This window comes from Lissotriton helveticus, chromosome 1_1 (assembly GCF_964261635.1).
Source record: "Lissotriton helveticus chromosome 1_1, aLisHel1.1, whole genome shotgun sequence".
NCBI lineage: Eukaryota > Metazoa > Chordata > Amphibia > Caudata > Salamandridae > Lissotriton > Lissotriton helveticus.
Genome location: NC_136057.1, coordinates 46,950,837 through 46,968,544, shown reverse-complemented (window position 1 = coordinate 46,968,544; position 17,708 = coordinate 46,950,837). Strand labels below are relative to the sequence as shown.

General features: G+C 47.6%; 1 protein-coding gene across 1 annotated transcript in view; it reads right to left on the bottom strand.

The window, feature by feature from the left end:
* Nucleotides 1-1,386: 1,386 nt before the first annotated feature.
* The window catches only part of LOC144757931 (uncharacterized), a 348,943-nt gene continuing 332,621 nt past the window's right edge, over nt 1,387-17,708 (bottom strand). The window contains 2 exon segments of the mRNA XM_078646403.1: nt 1,387-1,595; nt 1,842-2,774. Coding sequence (XP_078502529.1) covers nt 1,387-1,595; nt 1,842-2,774 — 1,142 coding nt within the window.

Genomic DNA, 17,708 nt, shown 5'->3' with positions numbered 1-17,708 from the left:
CGCACTCTTCACTACCGAAGCCTGAGCGCTGTAGAGCTTACAGAGCGACACAAAAATAAATGCGCGCCCTCTAGGAGGGGATCTTAAATGCACAGAATGCTGACTCAAACCCATTGAAATACAAGATACAGCAGGATTTATTTAAGAAAATATGTCTATATACATCTGCAATAACCACAGTTTAACTACTAACTCTTAAACATATGTTGTAAAAGGTGTGAAGGGAATGTAAAAGAGCCCCTGTTTCTTTCTGCAGCTCCAACGGTAATCATGCACAACAAAGAGCGAGCAGCACCTGGGCTGAAGACAGAAGCAAGTCTGTTCCGCGAGGCGAGTACCTCTGTGCGCTGCAGAGGGGCATCGGGCTTCGATTTGTTAGCACATTGGCATCTGCAAATAGGGGGCTGTGCTGAGAGCCCTAGCTGTGAGCTCAAAGTTGTTGTGACGTGTAAGTAGTAGTTTAGTGTGTGATTTGTAAGATGGCGAGAGAGCGTTGCGGCTGTGCCCTCATGTAACGGCGTGAGCGAGGTAGTAAATGAATCCTATATTTGGTTGGTACAATAGAATCAACTAGCAGTGAGAAACACTCTGGACATTTATAAAGAAATAACACGAGGGTGTGATTGGTTACCGATCATATCTCCTTACATTCTTGTATGGGCGCTCGCAATCACGCTTCACAGGTGACCAGAGCTGCAATTACGGAACCGGGAAAATGACTCATCTGAATGATGCTGCCTCACTGGGGGCACATATGACTAAGCATGCTTGCGGCAGGGTCAGAAATTACTTCTCTAAATACGTTTAGCACAGGCATACCATTATGCACCGAGTGCTTGCTTTTTGAACACTTTTAGCTGGGACTTAAACATTAGTATGCCGCACATCATGCCCTTAAATACCGAAAAATGCTAATTAGTGCATGGCCTTTTAAAATAAATGAATCTGAAAGGGACGCAGCTGCCTGTAAAGCCCTGCAGCCTCTCTCAGAAACTAGTGCAGCAAACGGCATGCGAAGAAGAAGGATGCTGCACAACTTGTGTCCCTCTGCAACTAAATACACTGCCATTTAAGAGGTAAGCTGCAACATTCTCCCTCTTCCGCTGTGGTATGTTGCTAGGCCCAAGATCTACTCTCTGTGCTCCTTCACGCAAGAGATCTTTTTTTCCACGCTGCTCGCTTTTGAAAAGCAAAAGCTGCAAATGGTGCCTCAGTGATGAGTGAAGTGTATGTGCTTTGCAAGGCAGTTTGCGCACTCGTGGTTATTACACTATATGCATGTACCCTACAGGGAACACTGGCCATTAGGCATTTTTGACTATAAGCCATCGCTAAGTTACAACATTCCAGTAAAACTTACTTTGGGGTAAGCAGGACATAAGATTGTTACAGTGAAAATGGATTTATCTTGTTTGTATTAACTGGTGTTGTAGAAACTTTCGTTTTGAGTGAAGTTCCTGGCATAAACTGTGCAGTGGTAGGGTTCAGTTTAGTGTGTATTATTTGGGGCCGTTGCATATGTGCCTTACCAGTAAAGCTCTTCTCACACCCAGTGCAGTGATAAGGCCTCTTTCCTGTGTGAGCACTTTGATGCCATACATGGCCTTTCTTTCTAAGAAAAGCGCTTGGAAGACACGTTGCAGTGATAAGGTTTCTCTCCAGTGTGTTTGGTGTTACAAGACTTGACTTTTGATTTAAGCTCGTCTGGCACACAGTGCAGTGAAAAGGCTTCTCTCATGTGTGTACGCTTTGATGCCGTACAAGGGATCCCTGATAAGCAAAGCGCTTGGAACACTTAATGCAGAGATAAGGCCTCTCTTCGGTGTGTGTTCTTTGATGCAGTACAAGGGTTGCCTTCTGAGAAAAGGTTTTTGAACACACAGAACAGTGATGAGGTCTCTATCTTGTGTGTACGATTTGATGGTGTACAAGGGTCGCCTTACGAGAAAAGCACTTTGAACACTCAGTGCAGTGATAAAGCTTCTCTCCTGTGTGTGTTCTTTGATGCCGTACAAGGGAGTTCCTGTCAGCAAAGCGCTTGGAACACAGAGTGCAGTGAAAAGGCCGCTCTCCTGTGTGTGTTCTTTGATGCAGTACAAGGATTTTCTTATGAGCAAAGCGCTTGGAACACACTGTGCAGTGAAAAGGCTGCTCTCCTGTGTGTGTTCTTTGATGCAGTACAAGGGATCTCTTATCAGTAAAGCGCTTGGAACACACAGTGCAATGATAAGGTTTCTCCCCTGTGTGTTTTCTTTGGTGCTTTAGTAGATGCACCTTTTGATTGAAGCTCTTCTCACACACAGTGCAGTGAAAAGGCTTTTCTCCTGTGTGTGTTCTTTGGTGCTGTAGTAGATTTGCCTTTTGATTGAAGCTCTTTGCACATACAGTACAGTGATGAGGCCTCTCTCCTGTGTGTACACTTTGATGCCGTACAAGGCTATTCTTATGAGCAAAGCGCTTGGAACACTCGGTGCAGTGATACGGCCTCTCTCCAGTGTGTGTTCTTTGATGCTGTAAAAAAGTTGCCTTTTGACTGAAACACTTTTTACACGTTTCGCAGGGATATGGCCTGAGGCTGGTATGTCTTTTTTTGTGCCTCACAAGAAGTCTCATATTGATAAATTCTTTGTCACACACATTACAAGCAAAGCGTCTCTCCCTCTTGTGCATTCTGCGCCGTTTCCTTAAGTAGATGTTTTGAGTAAAATTCATCTTGCCTCCGGAACCTTTATGGCTTTCTTTCCCATTCATATTTTCTAGATGTGATTGTTGTTCTGCAAAATAGAAAAAACATTTAAAATTACATGAAGAAATTATTTCTTGAAAAAGCTGCTTTGATATAATATGGAGAAGTGAACAGTTCCAATTCAGGGGAAAAAATGGATGTTCTAGGAAAAAGTCACACTTCCCTTTGAGACACAAATGGTGGCTAGTCCTCCTACACAAAGTGCGTTGACCTGGTCCTGCAGCAGGAGCATGCTGGGAAATCAAGTGATTCCCAAGAACCACTGTTCGACATGGGGTTTCTGGTTGGCTAGGGTAGGCACCTAAGCCAGGCAGAATCCACCAGTCTAGTCAGGGTAAGCCAGATACACACCTGAGATAACCTGCGCTCACCCTCTGGTAGCTTGGCGCAGAGCAGTCAGGCTAGTTTAAAGATGCAATGTGCAGAGCATTTGTGCAACACACTAGTGCAGCAACACAGTGAGTAAACCACAAAAGGGAATCCACGCAGGATTAAGTAAAAATAGATTCTATATTACACACTTACTTTTATCTTCGCGTTGCAAGTCGACACAAAATGATTCGCTTTACCACAGTCTATGCATATCTGTCCAATGGCGGGACATTTACCTTTGTGTGGAAATTACAGTCCGTATCTGTAACACGTTTTGTTTTTCTGTGGAGACTGGACCTTGTTTCCCTTGGCCTTGTACCTTGGCTTACTTTTCGTGCTCATGACAGATGCACTTTGGGCACCTACGGCCTCCATGTCAGTCACTTGGCGATAAGTACGCTTGTCAGCGCAAGCAGCCATGAGGACTTGATACAAGCTCAGTTTCCCTCAGCATTCGTCGTTGAAATGCTTCCGACAGACATCCATTGATCACTCTGAGGAGGGCAGCCTCCTCATCATAAATTAATTGAATTTACAGTGCTTTACCAAATATCCAGTCTTTCAACAAACTCATCAACGGTCTTACCTGGTCTCTGGATGAACATATATCTTTTATAATTCACATTTGGCACAGGCTTAAACTTGACATTAAAGGCCTTTTCGATTTGATCATATGTCTTTTCACCTTCTTGTAAATTCTTTTTCATGGGTTCTTTCACTCCTTTATCGGCCATGTTTCTCAAGATACTTTATACTCTTTTTCATCTATTGCATCTATGAAATCTTCAAAAGTCTCTATCCATCCATCTATCGCCAATATTCTGTTTTTTTGCAATATCAAACACAGTTGGCGGATTTAAGAATGCAGCAGCCGTGTATACATTGGAGGACAGTAGTGCTCTCTCAGGCACTTCCTGTGGAACTTGATCAGACAGAGCTTTTCTAGCGCCTCGTGATGTGCTGGCTTTGAGGTCAGCCTTAATGACTTTTGGAGCTTGGATCTCGTCCTGGCTCTCCATCGGAGCTCTGTATGTTATGTTGCTATCTATGGAGTTGTTCTGGGCCCCTTATGCAGCAGCTTTGGTGGTGGGCCGCTTCGTCTGGGGAAACTCGGCAAACCCAACCCGACCCTCTTTCTGGGACTCTTCTCCGGCATGTTGTGAGACAATGATTTGGTGATGATTTAGAGAAGGAGATACATCTTTGTACACTACAAGTACATGAAAGCAGATAACACTGGTCGATTTTGTGCTTAAATGTTTCTTCAAAAACATCTGGTTAATCTCTGCTTCACAGAATGTGAATTTCAGTGTAATGTGAACTGAACTATTTCTGTGTGCTTTCCTTGTCCACCTTTAGTTTTCTTACTCCACATAGCGTAATCGTATTAATTTGCGTAATGGCGTCATATATTCTATTAGAAGCTGTTTCGTTCAGTTCCTGTCCAGCGACATGTGGACTTTCAGTGTCGCTGTCTTTATCTTTAAGCATTTTATTCAGGCTGGCACTGCGCTGAGACTCCACCAGTGCCAGCATCGATTCTGCACTTCAACTGAGGCACATGTGGCACGCACGAGCAGTGTGCTGGACAACGGCAAACACTCCCGAAGAGCGCTCTCAGTGTACGAACTTCATATCCCCTCTCTTGTCACCAGTTATAGCTTCCTGCGAGACCAGGTACTCACCAATAACCAAGCCACACGTGGAGAGTAGTTGAACACATCTTGATTACACTACGTGACTTCTGACCATAATCAGATACTGTTTGAATTTAAAACTTTGGATAGTAAACAAGCGCCCCGACAGTTTACATTCCCTAGATATTCATTAACAGATTCTGAATTTATTCTTGGCATTAAAAGGCATATAAAGGAATTTTGTATGGGATGCATGTAAATGCAACATTAGAGGCTATGCACAACAATATATTTTAAGGGACAACGCTGAAAAACGTGGTGTAGAAAAACTGAATACATCTAATATTTTATTTGTTGAACAACAATTGGCTGATGCCATAACACAGGGCAAAACTAATATTGAAGAGTTAGGATTAGGATTAGTGTCATTGAGGGCGGCACTAAAGAGAACCCTCAGGGAGAAATACAGCTCAAAAATACACAAATACAAGTTGGCACAGTACGAAGGGGGAGACAGAATTGGCAAAATTTTGGCTTACAAGGTAGCCGATAAAAAAGCCAAAACTACTATGAAAGTAATAAAAGGGCTAGACTCTAAGGGATACAGAAAATCGGAGCAGATTCTAGACCAATTCGCTAAATATTACTGCCACCTATATACTCCAGAAAACTCCCCTACTTCAGAAGAAATTAGACTATATTTAGAGAAGTACCTACCCGGGAGATTAGATGTGGAAGCAATCAGACAACTTGGCTCCAAGATTACAATCGAGGAAATTGAGATAGCTATACAAGCATTGCCTTCAGGTAAGGCTGCGGGAGAAGATTGTTTGCCTATAGAGATTTATAGGATTTGTGAAAAGGAATTACTTCCTCGCTTCCAGCTGGTGATAGACTCTATGGGGCAAACAGGAAGGGCTCCTATATCATGGCGTACTGCTAAAAAGAACGAACCGCCGGAGGAACAGGGGTCATATAGGCCAATCTCATTAATTAATACTGATGCGAAAGTGTTTGCCAAAGTCTTGGCAAATCGCCTCGCTCCTATTATGCCAGATTTGGCCAACTGCCAACAACATGGGTTTGTGGTGGGGAGAGACACCACTACCCATATTAATACTGCTGTTACTGCCTTCGACGTGGCTGCAGCTACTCTCACCCCACTCGGAATGGTTATGTTAGATGCGGAGAAAGCATTCGACCGAGTGGGGTGGGAGTATTTATGGGCAACGCTGAGTGCATTTGGTATACAGGGCAATATCTCGGATGGGTCCGATCTTTATATGAATCACCAACGGCAATAGTTAGCTATGTAGGAGCCAACTCGGCTAATTTTTCAATCAAAAGGGGGACTAGGCAGGGGTGTCCTTTATCACCCCTGCTTTTAGCTTTAGCTTTGGAGCCATTCTTAAATGCATTAATAGCTCAAGATAATAAAATCCCAGCAGAACATGGAGGCAAGAGTTTGAAAATTACAGCTTTTGCTGATGATATAGCTATATTTACCACCGACTTAGTCCTGGCCATTCCTACGATAATTGAGGAAGCTAGCAAATTCGGGGGCATATCGGGGTACAAGTTAAATGTGAGTAAAACTCAAGCAATCGCCAGCTATAAACCTACGCAACCGATACTAGGGCTTTGTCCAAATGCTATTTATCTAGGAGTTAAGCTTACTGCAGATATAGAGAAAATCATAGCACTGAATTACGACCCTCTACTCAATGAGATAACTGCCACTCTTACAAATTGGCATAAGATACCACTTAGCTTTGTAGGACGTATAATTCTAATTAAAATGAAGATTGTACAGAAGCTATTGTATCTATTTAAGTCTATCCCTATGCAACTGAATAATCTATATATTAAGAGAATAGAGAGCATATGTAGTAGCTATATTTGGGGCTATAAAAAGCCCGTAGATCAATGGCCACATTGAAACTCTCAATAGAAAAGGGAGGATTACATTTCCTGGATTTCTAAATCTATTTTTTTGCAACTTTTGTCCAACGTATACGTAGTCTTTTGTTAAAGGAAAGTTCCTTATTCTATCACCAATTTATGTTGGGATCAGATAGCAACCAGTTCTTGTTTCGTGTGCATGACCCCAATTACTGCAAGAGGGTCAAGTTTAAGACCGCGAGAGATATTGAAAGAATTTGGGATCAAATTATGATCACTGACAAGATCTCATTTTTTAATGCTGAGCTACAAATTTGGGGGAATCCAGGGATGCCAGGCATTTTTTATGATGGCGCCAGCGCACAATGGATAGGTGATGGCATAAATACTTTAGGCGATCTATATGGGCCGGATGGTCTTTTGAGCTTTAGTACACTAAAAATACTGTATAAAATTAGTGATGTTATGTATTTTAAATATATACAGATACAAGATTTCTTGGTTAATAAAATGAAAATAGAGAGAGTAGAACACTAAGACACTTTACAATGTATTTATTCTAGGTATACTAAATCACTTATTAGTAAGAGCTACGCTTGTCTTAATAGTGGCCGGGTAGGGGATTGCGCGAAAATGGCGGACAAATGGACCAGTAGACTAGGAGTCAATATTAGTTCCAATCAGATTGCAGGATCGCTCAAACAAATAAATCGAGTGGTCCAATCTTCAAATTTGAGGCTACAATTTCATAGAACGGTTACTCAAATTTACTATACGCCTCAAAGAATTGCTAGTTGGACCTCTGGAAATATTTCTAGTGAGCGTACTAAATGCCCAAAATGCAATATGGAAGCAGCTGGTATAGAACATATGCTCTATCAGTGTCCGGAACTTACAGCATTCTGGAAAGGAATAACAGGGGCTCTTAATAGTAGGCAAATAACAGTACCAGCTCTTTCGGCACATTTGATATTGTTAGATATACAAGATATTAATAGTAACTATAAAGACCTGACATCTATGGTCTTTGCTTGCGCTAGGTTGGTCATCGCGCGGACTTGGATCTCGAAGGAACCTCCTAGTGTCATGGAATGGTGGAATCTTATCCATGAAATACATACAATGGAGTTATCACTGGCTAAAGTTAGTGGTCCTAAAGCATTGAAAGGGAGGGAAAAATATAGGGAACGTTCATTAGATAAACATGTCATTGCTTTGAGAGACCAGCACATTAGCACTACTGTTAAGTCAAGTCAAGATTTGTATAGCGCACTACTCACCCGGACGGTCTCAAGGCGCTTGAGGGGGGGGGGGGCGGGGGGGGGGGGTTGTTACTTATCAAATAGCCACGTTTTGAGTGGTTTTCTGAAGGAGAGGTGGTTCTGTGTAAGGCGGAGGTGGGTGGGGAGAGAGTTCCAGGTTTTGGCCGCCAGATAGGAGAAAGATCTCCCTCCCATGGTGGTTTTACGGATACGTGGAATCGTGGCGAGGGCTTGATTGGACGATCGTAGTTGGCGGGTGGGGGTGTAAAAAGTCAGGCGCGTGTTGAGGTATTTGGGTCCTAGGTCGTAGAGGGCTTTGTGTGCGTGGGTGAGAAGACGGAACGTTATTCTCTTGTTGACGGGGAGCCAATGAAGGTCTCTCAGGTGACCGGAAATGTGGTCGTGGCGGGGTATGTCTAGGACGAGTCTGGCGGAGGCATTCTGAATGCGTTGGAGTTTTTTCTGTAATTTGGATGTGGTTCCAGCGTAGAGGGTGTTTCCGTAGTCCAGTCGGCTTGTGACAGTTGCTTGAGTGACCATCTTTCTTGTTTCGGTGAGGATCCATCGGAAGATCTTTTTGAGCATGCGTAGGATGTTAAAGCATGATGATGAGATGGCGTGGACTTGTTTGGTCATCGAGAGGGAGGAGTCTAGAATGAATCCCAGGTTGCGAGCATGGTCCGTTGGTTTGGGCGCGCTGCCTGGGGCTGGTGGCCACCATGAGTCGTCCCAAGCAGAGGGTGATGATCCTAGGATGAGGACTTCCGTCTTGTCTTAATTTAGTTTTAAGCGGCTGTTCTTCATCCATTCGGCTACGTCTTTCATCCCTTCGTGTAGGTTGGTTTTGGCGGTGTTTGGGTCTTTAGTGAGGGAGAGGATCAGCTGTGTGTCGTCAGCGTAGGAGATGATGTTGAGGTTGTGTTGGCGTGCGATGGATGCAAGGGGGCTCAGGTAGATGTTGAAGAGAGTGGGGCTGAGCGAGGAGCCTTGGGGAACGCCACAGATTACTTCGGTGGCCTCTGATCTGAAAGGGGGGAGGCGGACTCTCTGGGTTCTTCCGGCGAGGAATGATATGACCCAATCCAATGTTTTTCCTTATATTCCGATGTTGTTGAGGCGTTGTACAAGGGTGCTATGACAGACCGTGTCAAACGCTGCGGAGAGGTCCAGGAGGATGAGGGCAGCTGTTTCCCCATTGTCGAGTAGTGATCGGATGTCGTCTGTGGCTGCGATGAGGGCGGTTTCGGTGCTGTGTTTGGCTTGGAAACCGGACTGTGAGGGGTCGAGGGAGCCGTTAGACTCGAGGAAGGCGGCGAGCTGATTGTTGACGGCCTTCTCTATGACTTTGGCAGGGAAAGGGAGGAGCGAGATGGGGCGGTAGTTCTTAAGTTCAGTGGGGTCTGCTGTAGGTTTCTTCAGGAGGGCACTGAGTTTGGCATGTTTCCAGCTTTCCGGGAAGGTAGCGGTGTTGAGGGAGCAGTTGATGATATTCCGGAGGTGGGGTGCGATGATGGAGTTGGCCTTGTTGAAGATGTGGTGGGGGCATGGGTCGGTTGGTTGAATGGAGTTCATCAAGCGGATGGTGTCTTCGGTGCTGATCGGGTTCCAGGCGTCCAGGGTGGTGGTGGGGGTAAGGGGGGTGGACTGGTCGCCGAAGCTGTTATGTATGTCAGCGATTTTACTGTGGAAGAACGAGGCTAGAGAGTCGCAGAGGCCTTGAGAGGGAGTGATGTCGTTGGTGTCGGCGCTGGGATGGGTAAGCTCTTTGACGATGCTGAAGAGTTCCTTGCTGTTGTGGGCATTGTTGTCGAGTCGCTCCTTGAGTGCTGATTTCTTGGTGGATCTGATCAGCTGGTGGTGTTTGGGGGTGGCCTCCTTGAGGGCGGTCATGTTGTCTGTGGTTGGGTTTCTTCGCCAGGCTTTCTCGAGGGTGCGGCAGTTCTTTTTGGAGTTTTAGAGGTTGTCATTGAACCAAGAGGCTTTTTTGCTACCTGGCTTGTTGTGTTGCTTTTTCAGGGGAGCTAATTCGTCGGCGCAGTGGGTGATCCATTGTGCGAGATTGATGGCTGCTTGATTTGGGTCCGATGATTTGGCGAGAGGGTTTTGGTTTAGCGATGTGGTGAGCTGGTCGGTGGTAAGTTTGTTCCAGTTTCTGCGGGGGACTTGTTGTGGGTGGTGGTGGGTCGTGGTCTTTCTGAAATTGAAATGTACGCAGCTGTGGTCCGTCCAGTGGAGTCCTGTGGCGTGGTTGAAGGAGACGTGCTTGCTGGAGGAGAAGATCGGGTCGAGCGTGTGTCCGGCGTAGTGGGTGGGGGTATTCACCAGCTATTTGAGTCCGAGATTGGAGAGGTTGTCCAGAAGGGTGATGGTATTGTTGTCGTTGTTCTTTTCCAGGTGGAAGTTGAGGTCCCCTAGGAGAATGTAGTCCTCGGAGGGGAGGGCGTGTGGGCTGAGGAAGTCAGTGATGTCTTCGCAGAATTGTGTGCGGGGTCCTGGTGGTCTGTAGATGAGGGTGCCTCTAAGTGTGGTTTTGGGGTCGGTGTGTATTTGGAAGTGGAGGTGTTCGGCGGCTGTGAGGGTGTCCTCGGAGCTGGTCGTGATGCGGATGGTTTTCTTGTGGACGATGGCGATGCCTCCTCCTGTCTGGTTGATGCGGTCCTTTTGGATGATCTTGTAACCGTCCGGGATGGCTATGGTGATGTCGGGCGCTGATGAGGCGTTCATCCAAGTTTCTGTAAGAAAGGCGATGTCCGGCGTGGTGTTGTCTAGTAGGTTCCATAGTTCAATGGCGTGTCTGTGGATCGAACGGGTGTTGAGCAGGATGCACTTAAGTTGGTTGTTGTCGGAGCTCTGTTTGGCGTTTGTGGATATAGTGTGGGTCTTGAAGCAGTCGAACTTGCAGGTTGCGGCGTCATACGTTAGGCGGGTGGAGTGGATTTTGCGGAGGGCAGGGGGTCTGGCGCTGGGCCCGGTCCAGGCGCGGACGGGCGTAGACGGGCTTACCTTTGGCGCGCATAGGGCGCGTCCGCTGCGCGTGGACGCTGCGCGTATGTTGCTCTGACATAAGTGGATAGTGGAGGGGGCGGAGCGAGGGAGGAGCAGCTGGGAGGCGGGAGCGGGGCGGCGAGTGGGTAGGGTCAGTAGGAGCTGGAGGAAGCGGGGGTGGGGCCGCGGGGGAGCACAACAACAATGCTGGGCGAGATCACTGGCACAAAGGAGGTCGTGGGCACAAAAAACAATCACTGGCACAATCAATGGCACAGAATGCGGTCGCAGGCACAAATAGCTGGCACAATTGTAATCAACAATAAACAACAAAAAAAAGAGTGTCTTAAGGAGTAGGCTTGACCACAGTAGGGAGCAACAAACTTAAGATACAGGAACAATCTCACTGGGATGTTAAAGAAAGCCCTTACTCACCACCTAGTGATGACATGCTTCATCATCGGGCTCCACCAAAGACTTGCAATAAATAAATAAATAAAAAAAAATTTAAAAAAAGATTACACTACGTGTACGTCAGAACTCAACGTTCCACACTGGCCTTTAACTCCTCTCTCCAGCGCTTACGTCCTTACCGATGATATACCTTGGTAGTCACTAATGAAGGATCGATGCTACTACTGCAAGAATAAGCTTGTTAGTTGCACTGAAGAAAACAGCTATTGAATTTGGTAGACATTGCCCTCTCTACAGGATCACCCCCAAACTGGTGCCTCCACCCTTCCTATTATTGCAGAATTTGTTTCTGTAGGCCTTAGGACACCCTCCTGTTCTACACCACTGTGAACCCATGTGGTACCCTTTGTAAAAACTCTCATGACCAACTAGGTTACACCACTGGTACTTACTAGCTGCCTGCAGCCCGGACCAGGCCCTAGACCATCCAGATGCCACTGGTCCTTGCCCATCCACAGAGTGGGGGTAGATACCCCTGGCACATAGTAGCCATTCTCCCCTCTTCCCCTCATCAGGGCAGTTCTAGACTGCCACTGATCCTCCAGCCTAGGGGCCGTACCCTCAGGCTGACCAGAAGTCACGGGCGAGGCTCTCCTCCCCCTACCTCTCCTCCAGGGTTCCGCACTCTCCTCCTTTTAGAGGCCTCCCAGAACACAACTCTCCCACCAGTTCAGGACCTCTCTCCAGCAACTGGTCTCTCAACCTAGGTCTAAACCCTCAGGTTGCACCGGGGTCAGAGATGAGGGCTCCCTCCCTCTGCACCCCCTTCCAGAGTTCTGCACCCTCCCAACTAGAGCGGTACCCCTGGAAGCCAAACTGGTGAGGACACTGGTTACAGATGTCCCTCTCTCCAGGTCAGGCAGATCCTGAACCTGTCCTCCCAACCCAGGGACCAACCCCTGCGGTTGAACACTTGCCTGATACGCCAGGACTTCTGAGGGCGCACACAGCCTCAACCCCATGAGGGTAACACATGACTCATGTGTCGTGTGAAAGTTTGCCTGGCGCAGATCTCCCGACCCCTGTTCATCTGACAGCATGCGAAGATCCCCCAGGACAGAAGTAGTGTCACCATTGCCATTCAATGGTGACTCAGTCCTTCTGGCTGGCCCCTGACCCACTGGTTCTTTCACTGGGGAACACATCCCCCTCTCACCCCTCAATCCGGACTTCTTGCACACTCCCAACTGGAGCGATACTGCCAGACACTAGGAGATCCCCCTCAAATGGCTTCCTAGTAAAGCCTAGGCCCTCAACCTGGTGTTCCCTTTAGGGAACCCTCCAGGCCCTGAGACTGGGTTTCAGGCACCTGGGGACACACAGTCCTACACTCACTCCTACCCCACTGAGACAGAACGTTAGCCCCTACACCTCTCCCACTACACTGGGACCTAGCTGGGCTACACTGAACCTCTTCCCCCACACAGGACGGGAAGATACTCAAGCCGCTACTTTTGGAATCACTCTCCAATGCTTTAGCAGAACTTCGGGCACTTACCCAGAAGTGTGCCTCCTGTGCAAGTTCCCAAGGATTAAAGGATTCACACTCCAACAGGTGTTGGCACAACTATGGCAAACAACGACTGAGCATTTGCTCTTTGATAACCATATTGATCAGTCCCTAAAAATCCTGTTCCGGGTTAACCGTCACCCAATCAACCAGTGCATCATAACATTCATCCGCAAACTCCCCCCAAGACTGGTGAGACAGTTTCTTACTGCCCCTGAACTTTAACCTGTACTCCTCTTCTTTGGAAGAAGGTACCATACTTTGGGAACTGGGAATGGGACTTCCGGCACTGGACTCCATATTTCTGCCACCACTGGACCCCACCCTCACTGGTGAATCCAGAAAACCACAACTGCACTCAGGGGCTAATCTCCCCTCCAGAGCTAATTTCTCCCTGGCAAAGGCCCTCTCAGCCTCCGCCATCTTCTCCTGCGCTAAGACCCTTTCGGTCTCTAGCTTTTTCACCTCCACCCTCAGCTGTGCTATCTCCTTGGCATGCTCTAACCTGAGCTTCTCCACAGCCAGCTGATGCTCCCGTTCTTCCCTCAACTAGCCATTCCTCTGGGAATAGGGAAAGGGACACTGGACCCAGCTAGAGACTCCCTATCTATGGGGTCCTCACTATCTACTAGCGTCCCGGTCCTGTCATTTTCTACCTCCCCTTCAAACTCCACAGGCTCCCCTCAGACCCACCATCCTCTTATCGGGCGGCCAGGGCCCTCATCTCCTCATTGTGCTCACATTCCCATTCGTCCTTTTTCCATTGGATCAGGTTTTTGAAGTTTTGTCGTGGTGTCAAACCCACTCACTGCTATGTCTCTCTCCTCACAGAACTCTACCAACTCCCACATACTGTATCTAAACAGACCATAGAAATTAAAGGCAGACTTTATTTTGGCAGGACGCTCAGAGACACGTGCAACACAGGAGACCTAGGTGCAAGAGCTGCAACAGGGGTACGTAATTCAAAAATGACACTTTTAGGAGACAAAAATAAAATAAAATAAAACTCGGTAACAATAATCCCCAAACACGCGATTATCTAAATGCAGGGTTTGTAGTGCAACCAGTTGTCGCTGTGGTACTGTGCAAACGCAAGTCCTATCCTCACCGCTGACCACCAATGTTAGAAATGGGATCTCTGGTTGGCTAAGGCTTGTGCCAAAGCCAGGCAGAGACCACCACTCTAGTCGGGGCAAGGGATTTACACGCCAAAAGATAACCACTGCTCACCCCCTTGGTAGCTTGGCACGAGCAGTCAGGCTTATCCTGGAGGCAATCTGTAAAGCGTTTGCGCAACACACACATGCACAGCAGCAACACCCTAGGCACACCAAAAAAGCAACTCCAAACAAGGTTATATAAAAAAAGCCTTTGTATTGTCATAAACACATTCGAAACATAATCACATAATATACACTGTGCCAACTGGCACTAGGCAATATTCACAGGGGATTATATACAGGACCAGGCCAGTCGGGCCCTGGTCATAACCATCAGAACAGGCTAATAAAACACAAGTAATGAAACAACCAGTAACTACTGGTACCATAATGACCCCAGCATTATCATCTGTAATAAACACATTATGTCTGCATCACTTTGGGCACACACATTACACTATCTCCTTAGGCATAAACGCATTAGGATAGACCTCATACTCATAAAGCACCTTAGGGCCTGGCGCCCTACAAACCTATTAGTCCCCCTGGTCAACTGGCCTTCTCAGGGGCTCTAATGCCCTATGTTCCAAATGTCAGGGCTGCTGCCAATGCAGCAGAATTTGCAGTGTGCAATTGTGCTGGGCAGAGGAGTGCATCTTACTCCTGCCTCATTCAGAGATGCCCCCAAAGGAGTGCTGGCCTAAACGTGGCAGCTGCCCTCTACTTGCTGGGCAGCTGTGAAATCCAAAAAGTTGGGCACTGGCACCCTCTGTCCCCCACTGGGACTCTAACAAAATAAATGGGCCCAAACGTTGCAGCTGCCTGCGCTTCGCAGGGCAGCTGTGGGAATGCACCGGCTGTCCTGGCACTCACTGTGGCTCTGGTGCCCAAAATAATGCCCCACAAGCAATGACGACGGGCAAAGTGCACATGGGAGTCCCGCCCTGGGACTCTGAAAATAAACTCTGTTGTAGTTGCCCACTGTCACGCGGGGCATCTGGAACGAAATCTGGCCAGCACGGGCCTCTAGTTGGGCCCAAAACGTTGCACCTGCCCTCTTCGGAGGCGCAGATGAGAAAGTGCCACAAGTACCAACAATGTGCTCGAGCGGCACCAACATGGCGGTGCATTCAGCCCCCCTCACTCACTGGGGCCGCACTGGCAGATTTGTCTGGGTTCCGGTGGGTGGGGCAGGCACCGACAACGTGACTCGTCTCTCTCCCAACCCTGGGCCCCTCCTCACCTAGTAGGGCAGTCTCTCTCTTCTTTTGGTCCAAGAAACGCGGGGTAGGCTCCCGTCCGCTTCCTTTCTCCTTTTTCTACAGGAGCACGGGGAAGGCTCCCATCTGCTTCCGGCTTCTTGCAGAGCGCCCCGCTCACAACCAGGCCGCTCTGCCTGGCTTCCAGGTCGCCGCAGGCAGCGCGGCGGCCCTCTTGTAGATCCTCTATGTTCTCTGCGCCTCACGCGGGGGGCCAGAACCGGCGGGGTGGGCTCCCACTTCGTTTTTTAAAAAAAAGTACTAATACGTGGAAACAGCGGCAATGCGGGGTGGGCACCCGCTCTTTCAATCAAGATGATTATGACACCCGCCGGCAGCACACACATTTGCAGGTGGGCTCCCACTTCAATAAGGAGCTCATGGGAGTATCCCACATGCTGGGATTCCCTCGCAGCCTCGCGCTGCAGCAGACCTTGCTCCTCTCCCTTTAGGTGACCCAAATACAGCGCTCACGAGGCGCTAGGCCACAAAAGTCCTCAAAAAGCCAGAAATAAGAGTCCTTGGTGCCGGGGAGACCCCAGCAAAGTGCAGCCAGTCAGGCCAGCACGGAGGGCGGTTCCTCGTGGCAGAGTGTCCTCCCAAAGTGAGACCAAGCACAACACTGTCATGGGGTCATAGCCCCTACATTAACAGGCCAATTTCCTTTGTGTTACAGCATTAGGCTTGGGAAACCAGATGCAACTGATTTTGGAGCACTCTGTTTACCAGGCTCCTCTTTCCTATTGTTAGGTGGGGGTTCAGTGATCAGACGCACCACAGGAGGTGGAGCCAGCATTGTGGAGGGAAGGCACAGCCCTATTCAGGTCCCAGGTGCAACTCCTCCCTCCCATCTGCATGCAGATCTCTCTATTCATTACTGGGCTGACTCACCCTGTCTCCTGGAGCCACTCACACCATCCTGCCCATGTCACTCACAAGCCAGATATGCAATTCACATCAGGCAGGCAGACACACAGCAAAGTGGCATTTCTCCACCACTCATCATAAATCTGTGCACACCATTGCGCAGCATTTATTCTCACAAGTTCATACGTACTAAACTCGACCCTGCACTCCACTCATACCAGGAATTACCAAGGACACACATATCCCCCATGCATTCCCATGGGAGGGCAGGCCAATCTCACCACAGCACTCAGAGAGCGCAGGCACTCTACACTGGGCCACAGTGCTAAAGTGCACAGAGGTCTAAAATCACTACCCGCATGTCAGAGCTCAAGGCAAAAAGTTCAGGGGTGAACCTGCCAAAAGGGCCAAGTCCAACACAGATGAAAAGTGGGTGGAGTCTAGGGAAGAGCGAGCGCCGCACTCAGCTTTAAAGTTACAAAATAAGCCTTTAATGGAGCGGCTGAAAGCGGCAAAATGAGAGGAGGTTGTTTGTAATGTTGCTTCTGGTGTGTGCGGCAGCAGGGGGGTAGGGTTGATGAAGCAATGAGAAAAAAATATGAGTAGACTGACAGCAACATACTGGTTACCTTGAACTTCTGTGCATTATATATAGGGCTCCCGGTTTTATGGTATTTCTTTTTTTGCCATTTCCGTCTGTATTTATCCATATTTATTATTGGGGCATTTTTTCTGTATTTATCAACGTTTATTTTTGCCACAAGCAAAAGACGACGCTACAGCTAGTATTTTTCCACATTTATTTAAATTGACAATGCACACATGCGCTTACTTAAACTAGCGATTTGTTGTGGCTTTAGTAGTACTTTAAATGGTCCGGTACTGAGTAATATGAAAAGGAGAGTACCTGTGCTTCGCATTTCTGATATAAAAACACTTTAGCATTGTGAATGGGTCAAAATATGTGTAGAATGACGTGTTGAGAAAACAAAGCAACATTAATACCAACGTGTGTACATAGACGTGGCAAGGGGAGGTTGGGATTAAGAAGGAGATCTGTGGTTTCTAAATATTCCATCCCTGAAGATCATCCTTTGGTAAACTAATACCTGCTGCTCGATATTCAGTGGATGAGTCAGTCTTGGATAGGATCCATGTGGCCATGAGAGTGGCCTTAGCCACTTATGCAGGAGATATAACCCAGTTGGGTGGTCTGTGTCTGAAAGTGTAAAGGAACCCGATGAGGCTGGCCCTCTGATGGCTGTTAAGAATAAAGTCAGTCAGAGTATCCATTTTTTTAATATCCCCATTTTAGGATGTGAGCCGGATAGAGTGGAATAATTTGTATACACAGCGCGAAAAAGAAAGTGACAGGCTTGTAAATCCTGAACAGTGTCCACGTCTCCAGGAGTAGCGCACCTGTGCAATAAAACAAAGGGCTCAGCAGTTGTTCGAAATAAAATCAGCCAGAGTTGTCACATTCCCGTTTTATAATATGGCACAAATAGGAGTCTAATAATCTGCACTGACA